The 17,423-nt window shown below is 48.7% G+C and overlaps 4 protein-coding genes across 4 annotated transcripts; 2 read left to right on the forward strand and 2 right to left on the reverse strand.

Moving 5' to 3' along the window:
- Window positions 1-45: 45 nt before the first annotated feature.
- Window positions 46-4,947, reverse strand: PGRI_021420 (BTB domain and ankyrin repeat protein; the record flags this gene model as incomplete). Its single annotated transcript, XM_040789855.1, has 1 exon — window positions 46-4,947. The coding sequence occupies one exon, from the start codon at window positions 4,945-4,947 to the stop codon at window positions 46-48; it is 4,902 nt and encodes a 1,633-aa protein (XP_040646808.1).
- Window positions 4,948-5,947: 1,000 nt separating this feature from the next.
- On the reverse strand, window positions 5,948-8,213 carry PGRI_021430 (dynamin family protein; the record flags this gene model as incomplete). Its single annotated transcript, XM_040789856.1, has 4 exons — window positions 5,948-6,284; window positions 6,334-7,130; window positions 7,173-7,787; window positions 7,848-8,213. 4 exons carry the CDS (start codon window positions 8,211-8,213, stop codon window positions 5,948-5,950), a joined length of 2,115 nt encoding a protein of 704 aa, XP_040646809.1.
- A 3,639-nt stretch (window positions 8,214-11,852) lies between these two features.
- Window positions 11,853-13,265, forward strand: PGRI_021440 (Lipase, secreted; the record flags this gene model as incomplete). The annotated part of the gene is made up of 1 exon (XM_040789857.1): window positions 11,853-13,265. The coding sequence occupies one exon, from the start codon at window positions 11,853-11,855 to the stop codon at window positions 13,263-13,265; it is 1,413 nt and encodes a 470-aa protein (XP_040646810.1).
- A 1,028-nt stretch (window positions 13,266-14,293) lies between these two features.
- Window positions 14,294-17,375, forward strand: PGRI_021450 (uncharacterized protein; the record flags this gene model as incomplete). Its single annotated transcript, XM_040789858.1, has 3 exons — window positions 14,294-14,530; window positions 14,600-14,698; window positions 14,787-17,375. 3 exons carry the CDS (start codon window positions 14,294-14,296, stop codon window positions 17,373-17,375), a joined length of 2,925 nt encoding a protein of 974 aa, XP_040646811.1.
- Window positions 17,376-17,423: the final 48 nt, after the last annotated feature.

Consider the following 17,423-nt stretch of genomic DNA (forward strand, 5'->3'; position numbering starts at 1 on the left):
ACAAAACTAGAGAAAGCCAATGAGAGAAATGCATTCTTCTCATTTTTATGCATCGGTCTTGCCCCTACCGCGTTGATTACCACCTCCACGACGACCATTAGCATTTCCAGCACCTCCAGCCCGATTCTTATTCGGGGTCTTTTGAGACTGGGTTGGGGTCTGGCCATTCGGATTCGTCTTGGGGGTTGTATGCCCAGAGCTTGGAGCTGATACACGTCTGTGATCTTGGGGAGCCGGTCCATCCCCGGTATTTTTGTTGCCTCTACGCTTCCGCGAGCCACCGGCAGCACCAGGCGCCTTACCGCCTCGTCCGCCCTTTCCAGAGCTCGTTTCATTTGGCTGGGGGTCTATCAGCCTTTGCACACGCTTGCTTTCTTGGTCCCACCACTGCTGGAACTCCTGCTCAGCCTGAATCTCTTGCATTTTATGCTTGGCTGTGGCTGCTTCACGGATCGCTTCCTTTTCGGTCTGTTGCTGGAGTAAAATGGTCGATAGTGAGTACGAGCCAGAAGATGGAGAAAATCCTATTGGGTCAGGGCGTGGGATGTGACGAATTGACTGAATGGCTGGCTGTGGTGAGGTTGGTAGATTGTTACGGATTGCTGTCGAAGGTCCCGAAGCGGAGGGTTTCGAATGAGAAGAGGGCCGTGGATCGCTTGACACACCGCGGTGTGGTGTTTGCATAGGTGTAGCTACTGGCTTTGACTTTGGCGGTGGGGTGCCAGCCACAGTCTGCCGCATAGTCATTGACCTTGGAGGTGATTTAACAGCCTCAGAAGCTAGCGCGCTTTGACCTGGCAGAGGATCGAGGTGAGGAAGCGAGGGTGGAGAAGAAACTACTGGCTTCTGCCAGGGGTTCTGTGGTGTATCCTTGGCCTTCTTCTGGGCAGCCAGCTGCTCTTGTATCTGTTGTTGCTGAAGCTTCTTTCGTTCCTTCTGGGAGATTTTGGGTACAAAGCTACCGCTGCTTTCGCGTCGATCTGCCATGCCCAGCGTGAGATTTGATACTCGGGACTGCAACGCTTCTCCTATGATGTCTTTGATATCCTTCTTTGAACTCGAAATCATTGGCGAGGCCCATGGCGCAGAAGAGGAATTAGATGGTGATGCCAGGGTACGTTTCTGGTTTTGCGCGGTTGCCCTAGACTCGGACGGGGACTCTGCTAGTAGTGAGGCTTGCGGGGAAGACATCTGATTCTTCAAGAAACTGTGATCGCCCAAGGACTCCGCATCTAGGACACTTGCCCCCAAAGCTGGGGAGTCAGGGTGTGATCCATTCTCAGGTATGCCTTCAGCGAGCCGGAATCCACGCATAGCACCCTTGCCTTTCGACGGAGTTGGCGACATAGGGGTTTCATCGTCCATTTGAAACATGAGATCCCCAGCCGACTGCCTCGGTTTCAGCATTGGGGTACTACTAACATTTGGTGACTCTCCGGAAACACTGGTCTTCGCTTTGCGCACAGACGGAGATGCAGTGGCCTTCTCATTAGGCGTAGGTCGGGCTCGCGCATCATAAGGTTCTAGACGACCAAGGCGGGACTGCAAAGCCATGGCATCAATCCTTCGTTGCTTATCTGCTTCCACGGAGCTGACAAGTTCGGGGTATTTCTCGAAGACGTACTCCTCGGAATTGCGCCCACGGGATATGGGCCAGCATGCTAACTGATTCTCGCGGCAGATCAGATCCAACTCACAAAGGAGAGTAGCATCCAAATCTTCGAGATATCTATTAGCCAGCATGGCCTCGAGATTGAGACAGATATATTCCAGGGCGGCATCCTTGAACTCTGTGACACAGCAGGGTGCTACGGAATTGAGCAAATAGCACACGTTGCGCGTCGTAACAAAACGACCAAGCATCTTCTGGCATATTTGAGATAGTCGGTCGATCATCAACTCATTTGCCACGAACATTACATCCAGAAGCAAGTCAATGAAGTCATCAATATCATTGGTCCGGACTTCATCAAACAGCCGTTCTTCAGTATCGGCATAGAGGTAACGCAGGACAAATTCAAATGTAGAGCGATCAATGTGCTTTAGGTCGACATGCACACTCTGGTTTGGGTCCGCTTTGCGCGAATCTAGCCATCTTCCACCTGCATAACCATGGAAAAGGGTGTCAAAGAATGGGCATCTCTGACACACTACTTGGCTGTGCACTTTGATTGTATCGCCTTTGAGCTGCACAACCACGTCTGCGCTGTCAAATAAGAATGAGTGGTTGATGGCATGAGCCATATCCATTTTCAGGCTTCTTTGCGGCTCAACCATTAATCGAGCCGCCCGCTCCAGCGCTGGCAGGCCGAGTTGCGTAGAAACCCGCATAACTTCAGTGCGAACCTGCCGGAAGCGGGCCGAGTTTGCGGGCGAGCTCCTGGCTAGGCGCCAAACATCGAGAATGCCGTCTGTGTAAAGGAAAAAGACCACGTTCATAACGGTCAAGGGATCAACATTTTGGAGGCAGATCTGGGGGTGTCCGTCCTTCCCGTACTCAATATCAAACACGTCTGGGACGGATGAATAATATGATTGCCGGAATTCGGCCAATGCCTTCCCCAAAATTGGACAACGGCCAGCTATAAGGAACTCATGCACAGGAATGCATGAGTCCGACATAGAGCTGGTCACCCAAACCGTCCCCTCGGTCCATACAGAAAGGAACTGGCTTTCGATATTTGAGGACGAAAGTATGGCTCTCTGGATACTTTTTCCGGAGGAAAGGACAAGAGGGATATTCTGAGTGTCGTCATCGAGGATCGATTCTAACTGTTCCAGACCTGGCATTGTAAAGGGGGACAATGGCAACATATCATCCCAAAGGCTGCTTTGCTCAATATGAATTTGTTCTCTGGTCACTTCACATTCACGTTGAGCGACAGCGTAGGCCCCAAAGGCATTGCTTCGCACAGCCACTGCCCGCGAGAGACCAGGTATGCGGGCAAACTTATAATCTTTCGAGGCTCCCTCCTTGTTCTTTGTTCGGCGTTCCTTTCTCCACGCAGATCCAGATGTCGTACAGATGATAATCGAACCATCTTGTCCAACATCAACATCGCTCGCTGCCATGTATGATTTCTTAACGGACCATGCTCGAACAGGGGTGGCTAACGAATTCCGAATCTTTGCAGGATTGGTTGTGGACGTTAAAGCCGAAGAATTATCAGACTGGTTGGCTTGAACAGTGAACACATCACCAGAACTGGATAATGCACATATAGTGTTGCCTCCACATACAATCTTGACGATGCGGTTCGCAGTCTTGTCGTATCTGGTTGTCATGAAGCTATCCCTGATGAATCTCGAGCTCACCTCCAGTGGGAATGAAAGCTTCGAATAGCCATATGACGAGAAAACCCAGACTTCGTGGTTTTGCAGAAGCACAGACGTAGCACGATCAATAGCGGCCACCATCTTGATTGGACAATTGAAAAGAGACGCTCCAACGCGCCGTGGCGTCGTTTGTACCTCAAGCGAACGAGCGTCGGAATCGACCAAGCCAAGCTGACCTTCATTTTTGCCAAATGTATAGAGACCTGAGGTACTGAAGACCACCGAGTGGATAGACGATGCTGCCGCACCTATGATCGTTTCTTTCTTGAACGGGTTGAAGATCTGGCGAGGAGTCATCTGAATAGGAATATCGTTTTTGTTGCTAGTTCTGGGCAGCCCATAGCCAAGTTGTCCGAACTTGTTGCTTCCCCAGCTGAAAATCTCACCCTGCTCGGTAATTGCCAGGCTATGATCTTGGCCCAGAGCAGCTGATACGACTTTCTTTCCCTCCAGTCCGCCTGTTTCAATACAAACAAAGGAGAAACGTGTCGACTCATCTCCAGTTCCTAAGCGCCCTCCAGGTCCAAATCCACACATAAATAGATTAGCCTCGGGGTCATCTGTTATGATGGCGGTATGTAGTTTGGACATGATAATGTCTTGGAACTTCATTGGCTTGTTTGTGATCAAAGTGGGCAGCTCGGTCGATTTGCTCTTGGGAACGCTGTCCTCAAGCCCTAGGTGTTCCAATTTCTCTTGGTACTCACGATAAAATCGATGCAAAAGGTGCCCGGGGCGCTTCAACACGATGCGCTCGGGAAATTGTCTATCATCCTGGTCACCTAGGCCAAGGTTCAGGTTTTTGTTGCTTCCTAGGGTAAAAACTTCATCGGCAGAGATATCCACAGCCCCTTTCAGGACACTCCTAAGAGCGTATGGTCCATCTTCTCCGTCATCTCCAAAGTTCGAGGCAGCAGCGTTGGAGGCAGCATCGCTCCCCAGTGCATCGTCATCAAGATCTGAGGTCGGCCAGTTTTCAGAGAGATGCTTAATGTCGCGGGCTCTAATGGTCGACCCGAAAACGTCAAAGGGACTGCAACCCTCACGGTCCTTGATCTTGATCAGGCCGCCACTCGGATGGCTCGTATTCCCACCTTTACTGAAGTCTGTCATGTCACGCACATCGCGCTCCATGAGCGCCAAAGCAATTGTGGCATTCCCAGCGTAAAGAGCCCGATGCAGAGCCGTCCATCCACTCTCCCAATCCTGTGCATAGACATCGACGAATGGAACTTCCAACAAGGCGCGTGCGAATTTCAAAGCAGTAGGTTTTGAGGACGAAGCGACATGATGCAGCAGTGTACGGCCGTAATTATCGCGGGCATTGACATCGGCGCGCGACAAAGTCGCGTTCCCGCGCGAGAAGGATACCCGATCAGATACAGGCGTCCCAGGTGATGAGTCGATATTCTTCTTACTCCTCGGTGGATTTGGAGACGAGGAAATCATGGACCCGGGGCTTCCAGCCTTCGATGACAAGTTCGTCGCAGCTCCGGAGGGACCCCCCGAGACTCCTACAGTTCGCGGTCCCGCGAACGTCGCGTTCGCCAGAAACCGCTGGAACTGCTCGACATCATCTTGAATGAAACACTCCCAAAGTCTGTTACTCATGTGCCCGGAGTGGTCGACGCGCCAAATCTCTTATCAGGCCCAAGCTGAGCGTCGCCGTCACCACAGTGGGGTGAACCGCGACGGGGGAGCTGGGTGATAAGAGAGCTCTGGTCCGAGGGGAAGATAAAAATTGCCGACTATATTGGTCGACGCGATCTCGATCTCGATCTCGGTATCACTGAATATCTGAAGTGAATTTGACGCGAAATCGACTGATTGTGGGCTCGGAGTTTGCGCGCGTGGCGAAAGTGATTATTTGGCGGGGCAACTCGAAATTTTTTGAGGAAGAGAAACGAGGGGATATTCGACGGGTTGGGATGGTATCGAAGATGGATAATATCTCGAGATTCAGGTGGTTGGAAAAAGAAAGGTGTCCTGCCAGAAATTCGGCCGGTTTGTCCTCGATGTCATCCGTGGATGGATCGCCGAACAGTCCGCGACAACGACACCGCGGGTAAAAATCTCATATATGTACACAGTACGGAGTAGTACATCTATATATCGCAAGGTTCCGGGAAACTTCGGGCTTGTTAAACTACTATAAAAGGGTCAACTCTAGTCTTTTAAAATGAAGTAATTGGGTATTCAAGGGTACGTCTCACAATCAAGTAGATGTATCCATACCAAAAACCGTTACTTATTAAGTCGAATACAAGACTTCGATATAGATAATTTAAAAGCCCATAGACTCAAAGAATTCTTCCACAGCTTCTAAGCTTCTAGTGTCATGTATCTTTTTAAGAGATTCTCAAGTACAATAAGCCAATGAAGCCATGCTCCGCATTATGTGCCTACATGGACATTATCCACTTCTGTATAATTACATTGACCAATAACGACACGCACGTCCCTCCATGCCCCCGGACGAGAGGCGAGGATCATTCAGGGCAGAGCCCGTGGGGAACTGATAGGATGATGTGCACTTGTGTATTGACGTTTTATTTCATTCCGGGTTTCTCAGGTTACTCGTTTCTCTCCTTGCCTTCACTGTACCTCAGATCTACATCATAATCTTTCGACCAGTTTCTAGGTCCTGAATCCCTTTCTTCAGCTGTGCACGTTTCCGGCTCAGCGAAGCATTCTCCCCCGCAAGCTCCGACAACTGATCTTCTGTGAGATTCGCAATAAACTGGGGTGAGAAAAGTCCAAGCGGCTTGCGTGGTCCGGTGAGCAGACAGTAGCCGGTGGCTTGCATGCAGATGTTGTCAACAAACCGCTTGAATGCCACTTCGTAGTAGGCTGCCAGAATATCGTGTATGTAACGGACGGTTCGTTCGGTGTTACTCATTGGAGTCTTGGCCTCGTTTTCTGTGGGTGACTCATACTTCTCCCGGTGGCTGGTAGAATGTCAGTTTGTATATCTCAATCGAATCGAAGAGTCCATACTTTTTATTTTGAGTTTCCTCAAGTTTCTCGTGAAAGTTATCATTCAAAGTCATTATGTTCATGCGTTCGACATCCAGAACTAGCTGGGCCTGTTCGATGGCTTCTCTGTATCTCATGGACAGCTCGTCGGTGAGAACACTTACTAACTTGTCGCAAATTTGCTCATCTGGGCAGATGTCTTCGAGGACTTTGAGCATGAAAGTGTGAATGATATCAATCACATCACTGACATATCCGAGCGCAAACTCAGCCCATTTACCTGATTGTCTGTTCATGATAGTGCACAATAGGGACGTCTGAAATGTCCCCACCTCGAATCCGCGGGAAGCACGATACTGATCCCCGATCCATACGAGAATGTTGTCATCCGATGGCTTTTTCACAATCTCTTGTTCGTGAAGAATGCCATCAATAGCGCCACTGTGCTCTGACACATTCATATGCTTACGAACAGGGATTCCACCATCTTCTTCCTCGCTTTCCTTTTCCATCAGCTGTACGGGTAATTCATCAGACATTCCACCGATGAATTGGTATTCAAACCCATATTCTTCCATGTCGGTCTTGAAAACGTCCATGCGGTTTCTAACTATCGTTGCCAGTCGGGAATGACTTTCTTTATCAAACAATTCATACGTGCCATATGAAGTTGCCATAGCTTGCGAAACAATCTCTTGAAACCTGGTTATAACATCGAGCAGAAAGCTTCGCTGCTGCTCCGAAGTACTTCGCTCAATTCCAAGAGCAGATAAACTATGCCTCATGTCCTTCAGCTTTCGACCAACGTCGGCACGCATCTACATGTATAGTCAGTGAAACCTGCAAACAAAAAGCGAGACGGTGTGGCCTGCCTTGGGAAACTCTCGACGAATTTGAGTTGTCTGCACATCCTGCAGGCGATTTCTGAGGGAACCAATGCCAACTTTGTCCGTTGGAAGATTGTTCCATGGGTGAGTTCCCCTAAAGAACTGGGCTTCGACCAAGTCTCGGTCTGAGCTCTGGTCAAGTAGTTGCTGTTGCCCGGCATTGCGCACAACAATCCAGCCAAGCTCCAAAGAATGGACTTTGCCCTCAACCAAGTCGATGATTTTGTCCTCGGCACCCTTGTCTACTAAATCAGGTTTGGTAAACACTCCCAATGTGCGAATGCCCTTGGGATCCCACTCGCGTGCCATTTCCAGAATTTCTTGTGTAGCTATATCCACGTTTGCGGGGATCACAGTCAGGCTGATGGAACGCGGGTTGCGCATGTAGCCCAAGACAATATCCTTCACCATCTCCATATCCTGCTTGGTAGTGACACCAGCAGTAGTGTTCTTGAAGATACCCGGGACATCAATGATACTCAAATTATCTTCTTCGGGTCCACAAATCTCTAACCGGAAGACGTCGCGAGTGAAGATGGGCTTAGCAGTGTTGGTTTCGGATCCCGACAAACCCATCGTCTGGTGAACCTATAGTGACTAGTCATTAACAGAAGCTCAGTTGTGATTTCCTCGAGTAGTGGGTCATACTTCACGCATTGTTTCAGCGAAGGATTCATCGTCGAGTGACTCCATATTGACTCCTCTCCATGCTGCCAAACGAGAACTGTGCTCGGGGTCTTTATCGTGTGCTGGAACAATGGAAGCACTGATAGTCCTCTCTGTGTCCGCCCTAATCCGTCGGAAGATGATCTGAGTAGCAAACCGAGTGCACAGCCCACTATCTCTAGGGAATGGCAACTTGGTAAGACCCTCAAGAACAGAGCTTTTGCCACTGGACTGGTCTCCCACCACAACAAGCTGGGGCAAGTTGACATATTCACCAAGGTTGCAAGCTAGGAGCCGGTCTATCTTGTCCAGCAGCACTGGGTCACCAAGCCCTTGGCCAGGCAACATTGGTGTAGACATAATTGTCATATTGGCGGCGAGATGATGGTCAAGGGCTAAAATGTTGAATCTAGACGATCTACTAAATAAAATAAAAAAGAGATGTGGAAGGGAAAAGAACGGGACGTGGTAAGGATCAAGGTTATATTGCAGGAATTTTCTCGATCCCATCCTCTTTGTCACCTATTCAAACGGCCATTTCAGTAAAGATCTTGTTATTATTCTTTGACTCTCCATCGGCATCCGCCTCAAGTTAGCAATCACGCCTCATCAAGGTGCTATATTCTAAGGATCCTCACTATACATACCATTCGATCTTGTTCTATGCTCTTTCCAACATGTAAAACAATATAGTGTCCTTCAGATGCCAGCACAGACGTAGTTCGCAGGCCCGGTGTGTCAGCCACATGCATACTCTCTTTCAAATATACCTCCAGTCTTCCATCATCAATTTTTGTTAAGGTCAGTTATTTTGATGTAAACCCTGTTTGCGGTTCACGGTGGAATTAAGTGCAACGGCACGTGTCTATATAATGCTATGACGCCTACGTCATTGAACTACCAGCCCTAGAGAAAACCCCCCTATCTAGCTGCTCAGCTACCCATATACTAGTCCAAACAACTACTTATTATCCCTTTCGATGTTGAAAATTCAATTTATTGATCTACTGACTATATTGACTGAAATCAATCGATGCAGAACCTCTTCACATTTTCTATCTTTCTGGGCCGTCCCGAGGGTACTGACAGAAAGTATAAAGATTTGGCCATAACAAAAACCCATTTAATAATTTTCTTTAGTCTGAATACGTGGGTTTTTCCCACTCGGGAGGGATCACATCTAGCAATTTTTCGAATCCTCCTGTAGTGCGACTATCAAAAATCATCTGCTGGTCAATTGTGACCCTCTTTTGATTGATTTGGACAAACCACCATGATGCAAGAACTGCAGCCTGGTCTCGAACCGTACGTAGGTTTTGCCTAGGTACATTCCACTTAACTGGCAACGAGATACAGTGGTCACCCAATCCATGTAACGGTTGATGTGTCATAGCGGTTTGACCAGCTTTGCACTTCTTGATTACAAAGAGCATAATTTCTTCGTCACTATGGGTGCCATTCTTCACTTCTAGCGGCAGTATAACACTGACCCAGCAATACCCCTCCCCATCGTCATGAGGATCTGGAATATGATGCTGACTGGTTATGAAGGGGCTTGCCTGCACGCGCATTTTACTGGTTGATAGAGTGGATGGGTGACCTTTGGCAAGAGATTGCTGTATTCTGTTATATACTCCGTTATCCTTCAATAAGAAATGCTCGATTTCTTGATTGATTTCATGTCATGCGGTCTGAAAGGGGTTATGGGATTTATGTAGACCATCTAACATCCGATGTGTTGAGTCTTCAATGGAATAAAGAGAGAAAAATCAAAGAACTTTCACTGCTATAATGGCATTTTCTAATAAAGATATTCATTGTATGTATTTAATTTGGGTTTCACTATGGGTTACTCAGTAAACTAGCTGCTGTTACCTCCTAAATTTCCTACACACAATGCGCCCGATAAATATATAACCAGAAAGGTGTATCTGAAACTCGACATTCAACCCCCATAAAAGCACTAGGGTAATATTACAATATTAGTGGTTTACTTAAAATGAAAGGTCATATATAATATCTAATGTGGCCAATAAAAGTATGCTTTCTACATATGCGTACATTGTAGTAGGATGTACACTTGCATATGGGAAATCCCTTTCAAGTGGGTGGCGGACCCTCCTTAAGAATGGAGTGTTTGGACTCTTTGTACTTTTTGCAAATAAAAATGTTAAGGGCCAATTAGAGGCTGTTTGTTTTTGTAAGTCTTCATTCAAGTGAGTAGGTAGATAACTACTTGTGAGCGGACAAAAAAAGACCAAAAAGGAATGAGGCTGACCCGATTTGAACGGATAACCTTGCGAACTGGAGTCGCACGCGCTACCGTTGCGCCACAGCCCCATTTGATGATATTATACGTTTCCAACCAAAATATAAAGGAACATTCACTGACTTTTCACAGCTGACATTCTACCTACAGAGTAGTTGACTAGGTATCACACACCTACAACACACCTGTGGACCGAGAGACACTTGCCAATTGAGCGATTAATCTCGAATGTGGATCCGGTGAGTAAGCGGTTGGAGAATGATTCTGATTGTGATGGCCTCTCAAGATTTATTTATTGTGTAGCAACTGTCTGCGCTAACATGATGTCCCTAACAGATGTTAGGGCTTGATATATATACCACCGCAACTACATCGCATGTTGCCGTTGTAGTTACAATATTTTGGCCTCACCTTTGGGCAGTTAATTGCTCTTATGTAATTACTTAGGTGTACCTAACTAGGTAGGTACCTAGATAGCCCCAGGGCTATAGCCCTGTACAATATAGCTGCCTGAGTTCTGTGGATTCCCACTAGGTTCAGATATCAGACGACCCAAAGTTCCGGTTCTTCACCCCACAATCAACACGGAGTAGTTTCGGAGAATAAACCACACTAAGCAATCTGACAAACTTAAACGTTGCCTGGTCTTAGTGAGGCCCAACAACTGAAGTCCACAAAAGAGCTTCGACGGTGCCTGAACCTGCAGTTCTAGAAGATTTACCTGGATTGATCAACCGCGGGGCCAAACTAGCGCATCCATAGAGTCATGGTTTTGGGATGTGAGTACAACATAAATGGGAAATATTGGGAGAAAGCCCGAGAAAGACCAAAGCAGACCTCAGATATCCGGGTATAACCCATAGTATCCATGTAAACTCCGTCAGAAACATGTCTCTGTCTTTGCTTCTACCAATCGGTCTTATATCCCCATTCCAACCCACATTTCTGACTTAGGCTTTACCCTTACCAAAAATGGAAGTGGTCATCTGTCTCTCAACGTTTTGTATATTACAAAGAATGCAACCCAAGCCCTTTCACGTGAAGGGGCTAATACGTTTATGACATCTTTTGCAAGAACCTAATTCCTGCAAGATAATTCCCCACAGAATGAGGGGTAGCGCTAAGAAAAAAAAACTATACGGAACACGGATGCAGGTGTATTCCGTATCCACAACGTATCCATCGCAGAATGGACCTTCTCCGAGAAAATGTCTCAATCAGCCTCGGATTATCTTTGGATTATGGCTATACTACTAGTGCCCTTTTACGGATCAGGCGGGAATAATGAAATGCGGGGCTGGCGCCGATCTTCTCTGAAAATTTATTGAGATTGAATTTTCATCCAGAAAAAAAAAAAAGGTAAAGAGATGAGTCTATCTGGTCACTTCATCGAATTGCATATATTCATATGGACGTACTGCGGGCAAAAGATATAAAAGGAACATACCAACAGGGGGATCTGCAGCCCTGGAGGGCATCAAACAGATTATATGTACGGGGTATGTCTTGGCCTGAATAGGTCGCTCCCCATCAACAGGCGCCAGGTGAGGAGCCAGGTGAGGATCGTCGCCCCATTCACCAGCCTCGGTAATAGATATCAATCACATTCACACGATGAGAGGTATCATGTCTAGGTACAAAGTATATAATGTGAAGATCGCCCCCTTTCTCCTTGTACAGCAGCATTGCGGCCTTGACTCTCATTTTGGAGCAGGAAAATGGCATTGTCCCTTGTACGCATGGTGCGCCTTGCACTGGTTGGGCTGGTGGCATTAACACCAATTGCTTCAGCACTGCCTGCGCCTCCCGTCGCTCGCGGCACGGTTCAGGCACCCGACGATGATCCATTCTATAAGCCGCCTGCTGGGTTCGAATCCAAGGCGCCTGGGACAATCCTGAACCAACGAAACGTCGAAGTTGGGTTCTTCGGCATCATCCCGCTTGATGTGGAAGCTTATCAGCTGCTTTACCGCACGACTGCAATCGATGGCTCGGCCATTGCAACTGTTACCACGGTATTCAAGCCGAAGAACGCTAAGCTTGATCGTTTCGTTTCCTTCGCCACGGCTTACGATAGTTCTGCGACGAAATGCCAGCCCAGCTATGGCTACCAGCTTGGCTCGCCACAGAACAGTTTGATCTCTTCGGTCGAGCTGTTGATCATTGAGATCTACCTTGCTCTTGGCTATACCGTTGCTTCTCCTGACTATGAGGGACCCGATGCTGCCTTTGGACCTGGTCGCCTCTCAGGAATGGGTGTATTGGATAATATCCGTGCCGTGAACAGCTTCAAGACCTTGGGCCTCACCGATAAGCCTATGGTTGTCGGCGTCGGTTATTCAGGCGGTGCTATTGCTACCGGCTGGGCAGCCTCTTTGCAGCCCAAGTACGCATCAGAGCTGAACATCAAGGGTTGGGTGCAGGGTGGAACTCCCTCGAACGTCACCGGCACAATGTATCAGCTTGATAACACAGCCTTCAGTGGCTTCCTCCCTGCAGCTATTGCTGGTCTCTCAAAGCCAACCGCCTACGGTGCCACCTTAGCCCCTTTCATCAATAAGATCATGACTCCTGAAGGTCAAAAGATACTAGACATCGCCAACTCTGAATGTGGCACTACGGATTTAATAGCGTTCTTCGAACGGTCAATCTTTGACACTGGCTTCCAAACTATGGGCGAAGCTTTCATCTTCGACCCAATCGTTCAGGCAGTGCTGAAGCAAAACAGTATGGGCGTCAATAAGGATGAGACTCCGACTGCACCCACTTTTGTGTACCACGCCAAAAAGGATGAAGTCATCCCTTATGCCGATGCCCAAACGATGGTTAATTCCTGGTGCAGTTGGGACGCGAACGTCAAGTTTACAAATTACGCCAGTGGTGGTCATGCGACCACTGAGATTATCGCAATTCCCGAGGTCATCAAGTTTGTCAAGAATGCCTTTGCTGGCACGACCGAGAGTGGCTGCACCAAGAATACTAAGCTTGACATTATTCTCAACCCACTTGCTCTTGGTGCAGACCTTGAGCCTATTCTCGTGAAGCTCATTGATGGACTGTTCAATCTGGGTGAGCAGGACTCGAAGCTCAAGAGTGATCCGGTTACAGTACTCCGCAGCAATCTCGTCTAAGGGAATGTTGACATCTACTGCCGTTGGTCAGAATGAATAGGGCTTGAGCTGCAACTTTTGTATATGTTTATATATATGCACATAAGTTATAAGTGTCACATATCTCTTTGTTTTGGTCACTTGATATCCTTTGTCTATATAACTCTTTCAATACATAATGTTTATCAATGAAGGCAATGAAGTTCAATGTTATATGACGTTGAATCAGATAACGGTGTAACATGCCAAAATGAAATATGGGGAAATCTTGGAAGATCTTAAAAATAGTACGATACATATAAATATCATCTGCCCATAATTTGTATAGATACATGTTAGTTTATATGACGCCTTGTAAGTCGTGATCAAGTGCTTATCAGTTCCCCAGGGTACCTTGACCCTTGCGACCGTGCATGGTACTTTGTACAACAGGTTTCTACCTATGTAGCTTAGAAAGAGAAAGAGATATAAAAAAAAGAATGGCAGAGAATAACAGAGGATATATAGAATATAGGCAACAAATCCCCGTGTTTGCATCATCTGCGTGGCGTTTTAGGCTGACTAGGACACTCGAGACCTGTCGAGTCACCGGATGTGCGTCACAGACGAACTATCTTCATTTAACCCCTTCTCTCTCTTTTTATCCACATTTTGTTTCCTATCACTTCTTTCTCACTTTCTCATACCTCTTTTGCTTCTCTACGCCTCGCACGGCGATTTCCTCCTAACTGCATTTGCCCGTGCGGAGAAGATCTAGACTTGCCCCAAAGGTCCCAGCTCGGAGGCAACCCCAGACCACATGCGGGCGTCCATTGTCTTATCGCGAATCATTTAGCGTCTCAGATTCAGGAACGTTCTTAGAAGATCTCATTCTCCTCGCCTGTTAGCATGGCCCTCAGCCCTGGAACTATCGCTGCCCGATTGCGTTCCTGATAACAGATTCCGGCAGTGATAACACTCAATCTACACTTCCGCTCCAGGGTAAGATCGTTCCTCTTCTTCACATGTTGATGGGTCGCTAACTACGCGTTTGCAATTAGGCGCCCATCATGCATCAACATCCCCGATCATCGGCGGTGCCATCTCCGGCGCCAAACTTCCCCCCCAGATCGACAGCTCGGGAAGACCGCAGAGAACAACAAACCGCCCCGAGCTCCCCAACCGTCGATATGGGATCAAATTCTGCCAGAGGGCTGGGGATAGAGCCAGGGCATCAGCCGTCCGAGCAGGGGAGGAATGCGGCACTAGGAAAGGAGGCCCTGACACGGTTAAATCAGATAATATCGGTATCGTCACCTAGATCGCCCCTCCAACGGCTTATCAGGCTTATTGATGGCTAATCTCTTTTTCAACAGAACTATCACACAAAAGCCGCCTTGATTATATTACATTCACGAGTTGCACTGCCGCCCTCCTTTAACAAGGGTTCCGAGTCCCCGAGAGTCAACCGCTGGGTACGTTTCCATCTTAGAAGTTGGGGTGCTGTTTGGACTAGCCAAGCATATGAAAGTGGCAAGAGCTAATTATACTTGTTCTCTCCAGTTCAACGTTGAATTAGATGATACAGATGTCCTTCGGGAACCCCTGCGACCTTGGAGAACATGCGATGCCACGGATAATCGACCACCACCCCTCGTTATCGAAACATATCTAGACACGAAGGGTCTCACAAATAATCAAAGTTTGGTGATTCTTGACGAGAATGGGAAGCGCTGGGATGTGCGCGAGTCGCTCGCGGTGCTTGAGGGCGCCCGTGCAAAGCCATACCAATCGGAAAATGACGAGATTATCTTGGAGCGGTGGAGAATCGAGTTGGGAGAGTCCTCAAGTAGGCTTCCGGCAGATTTGGGCTCTATCCTACCCACTGTTTATAAGAAAAGCATTGTGCTCTTCCGATCCTTATTCACCTACTCTAAGTTCTTGCCTGCATGGAGATTCTCTAAACGCAACAAAAAGTTGCGGCAGAGTCCAGCTCTCCAGATCAAGTACCGTGTGGTAGATGGGAGCGCTGCTCGTGATGACTGCTCGCTGGATCATTTGACAGCCCCGTTGAGTGAGGGAAGCGAAAAAGTGGTGGACACCTACAGCTTTGGGGTCACGGAATCGCCTGCAGGTCCCTTTTCAGTTCAAGTCACGTATCGGACGAACTGCGATTTCCGCGTTGACGACTCAGAAGCGCTACTAAGCTCGCGGTTTATGGGTGCTGACGACGAGATCTTTCGTCCGTCATTGCCTTCAGATGATGTCAACCGCCCAAATCCTGAAGTTGGTTCTGTACCAGTGGAGAGAAGAACCGTTGAGAACCCAGATTGCACACGTGCATATGGCAGTCTCTCGACCTTCCATCAGGTTGGCCCAACAACAGGTGCAAGTCCTATATCAGCACTTCGTGCAATGAGAGATTCGGGCGCTGGGTCTCCTTCTCCGACCGACTTACCCAAAGGACTCCTCCCCCCTGCTAAAGTAGTCCCTTCAGGACGTGCTGCCCAGATTGCTGGTGAAGGTGGAGGCCCGGGTTTTCAACGCCGTCCCTCCATTTCATTCCAACCCTTCAAAGCACCCCCTCTTTCTGCTTCCCCAGCTTTAGCAGACTCCCCGTTAGGAGTGTCTCCCCGCAACATGTCTTCTCGCGTTCCCACAGGAACATCTGCCGATTCACGCGTTATGCCGCCCCCTTCTTCTGCCGCTTCCGCGCGCAAACCTATAACCGCTACATCTGAACAAGCTATATCATTCTCTAATTCCGCATCTCCGAAACCTGCTCCGATATCACGGTACAGCAGCTCCTTTAGTCACCGACGAGGCCGCCTTTCTGCGGGGGCGAATAGACTGGAAGATGACAACTCCAGTGGCCGAGCCAGTGCGACATCATCCAATGCACAGCCAGGGTCTGGCCTACTCACGGAAGCTACAGGCACAAGTGCTGAGTCCATCCATGCAGATGACGAGAATATATCGGACTTTTTAAAGATGCTTGATTCGAAAAAGGACCTAATGAATTCATCTACCTCCGCATCTATTCAGCCTGGCTCTAAGCAGCATAACACCACTGCAGCAGCTCTTGCACGTTTCCGCAGTATGCGAGATTCAAATGCCGCGTTGTCGGACTCGATGTCACAGTCTATGCATATGCATCGCTCTTCCATTTCTTCGAGCAAGCAACTATCAGGAGTCCCGCCGATGGTTGCGGGCACATCCATCTCCACAGCTTCTTCACCTGGGAAACCCATATCCCCTCATACTCCCCACACTCCTGCTATCCGCTCTCGCCTGAGCTCGAACAGCGTTGCGGATGACATTGAAACTGACCATCATTCAAGAATTCCTCGTATACAGCACGACTCGCCGCTGGAAGAACATCCCGGCATGGAAAATGCTAGAGGACCTTCCTCCACCGCAGGTGCTATCGATATCCCCGCTTCGCCGCGGATTTTTGACCCTACGTACCGTCGCTCGAGCTCCGTGGCCTTGGGTCAGCCGATTGTTACAAGCGAAGATGATGAAATCTTCCCATTCGGCATGCGCAGTCTCAGTTTGGGGGCCGATGAGCCCTCAAATACCACCCTGGGTACCGCTCAACAGCAAAACAAGTTCCAGAAAAGCCAACAATCACCGGCTGAGGACCCAAGCGGCCCATCTGGCTCTGTAACAGGTCCATATCGGGACAATGCATCCCTCCGTGGGCAGATGTCTGGACCAACCGGCGCTTCAGCCTCATCCAACCCCCATGTCTATCAACCCCGATTTGCTAGCTCCCGTGGCCGTGGCTATTCAGGCGGGCATTCTCTCAGCTCAGCTTCCAGTAGCCTCGCCCGGGGCAATCTCGCCCCGCACTTGGCAGAGCGCGATCACGACCGCGATGGCAACGCCAGCGGAAGCAATAGCGGAAACTCCACGTTAGAGATCCGTCGCGGTTCTGCGCAGCGGCCAGGTACGGGGCGGACGCTATCCGCACAAGCGCCCGAAGACGACGAGCCGCTCCTTTTCGCTATGAGTGACTTCGGCGTCTCACGGCGCAGCCTAGATGAAGGTAGACATGGGAATCATGGCGGGGCTGAGTCGGCCGCTGGGTCCCGGCGTGGTAGTGGGAGACGAGGAGCAGGGCTCCCAGGCTTCCATGCCTGGTCATGAAGTATAAGTATACATGGTCATTGCAATGACGCTTTTGGATTTCTATTC

This window comes from Penicillium griseofulvum (genome assembly GCF_001561935.1).
Source record: "Penicillium griseofulvum strain PG3 chromosome Unknown contig_80, whole genome shotgun sequence".
NCBI classification, from domain to species: domain Eukaryota; kingdom Fungi; phylum Ascomycota; class Eurotiomycetes; order Eurotiales; family Aspergillaceae; genus Penicillium; species Penicillium griseofulvum.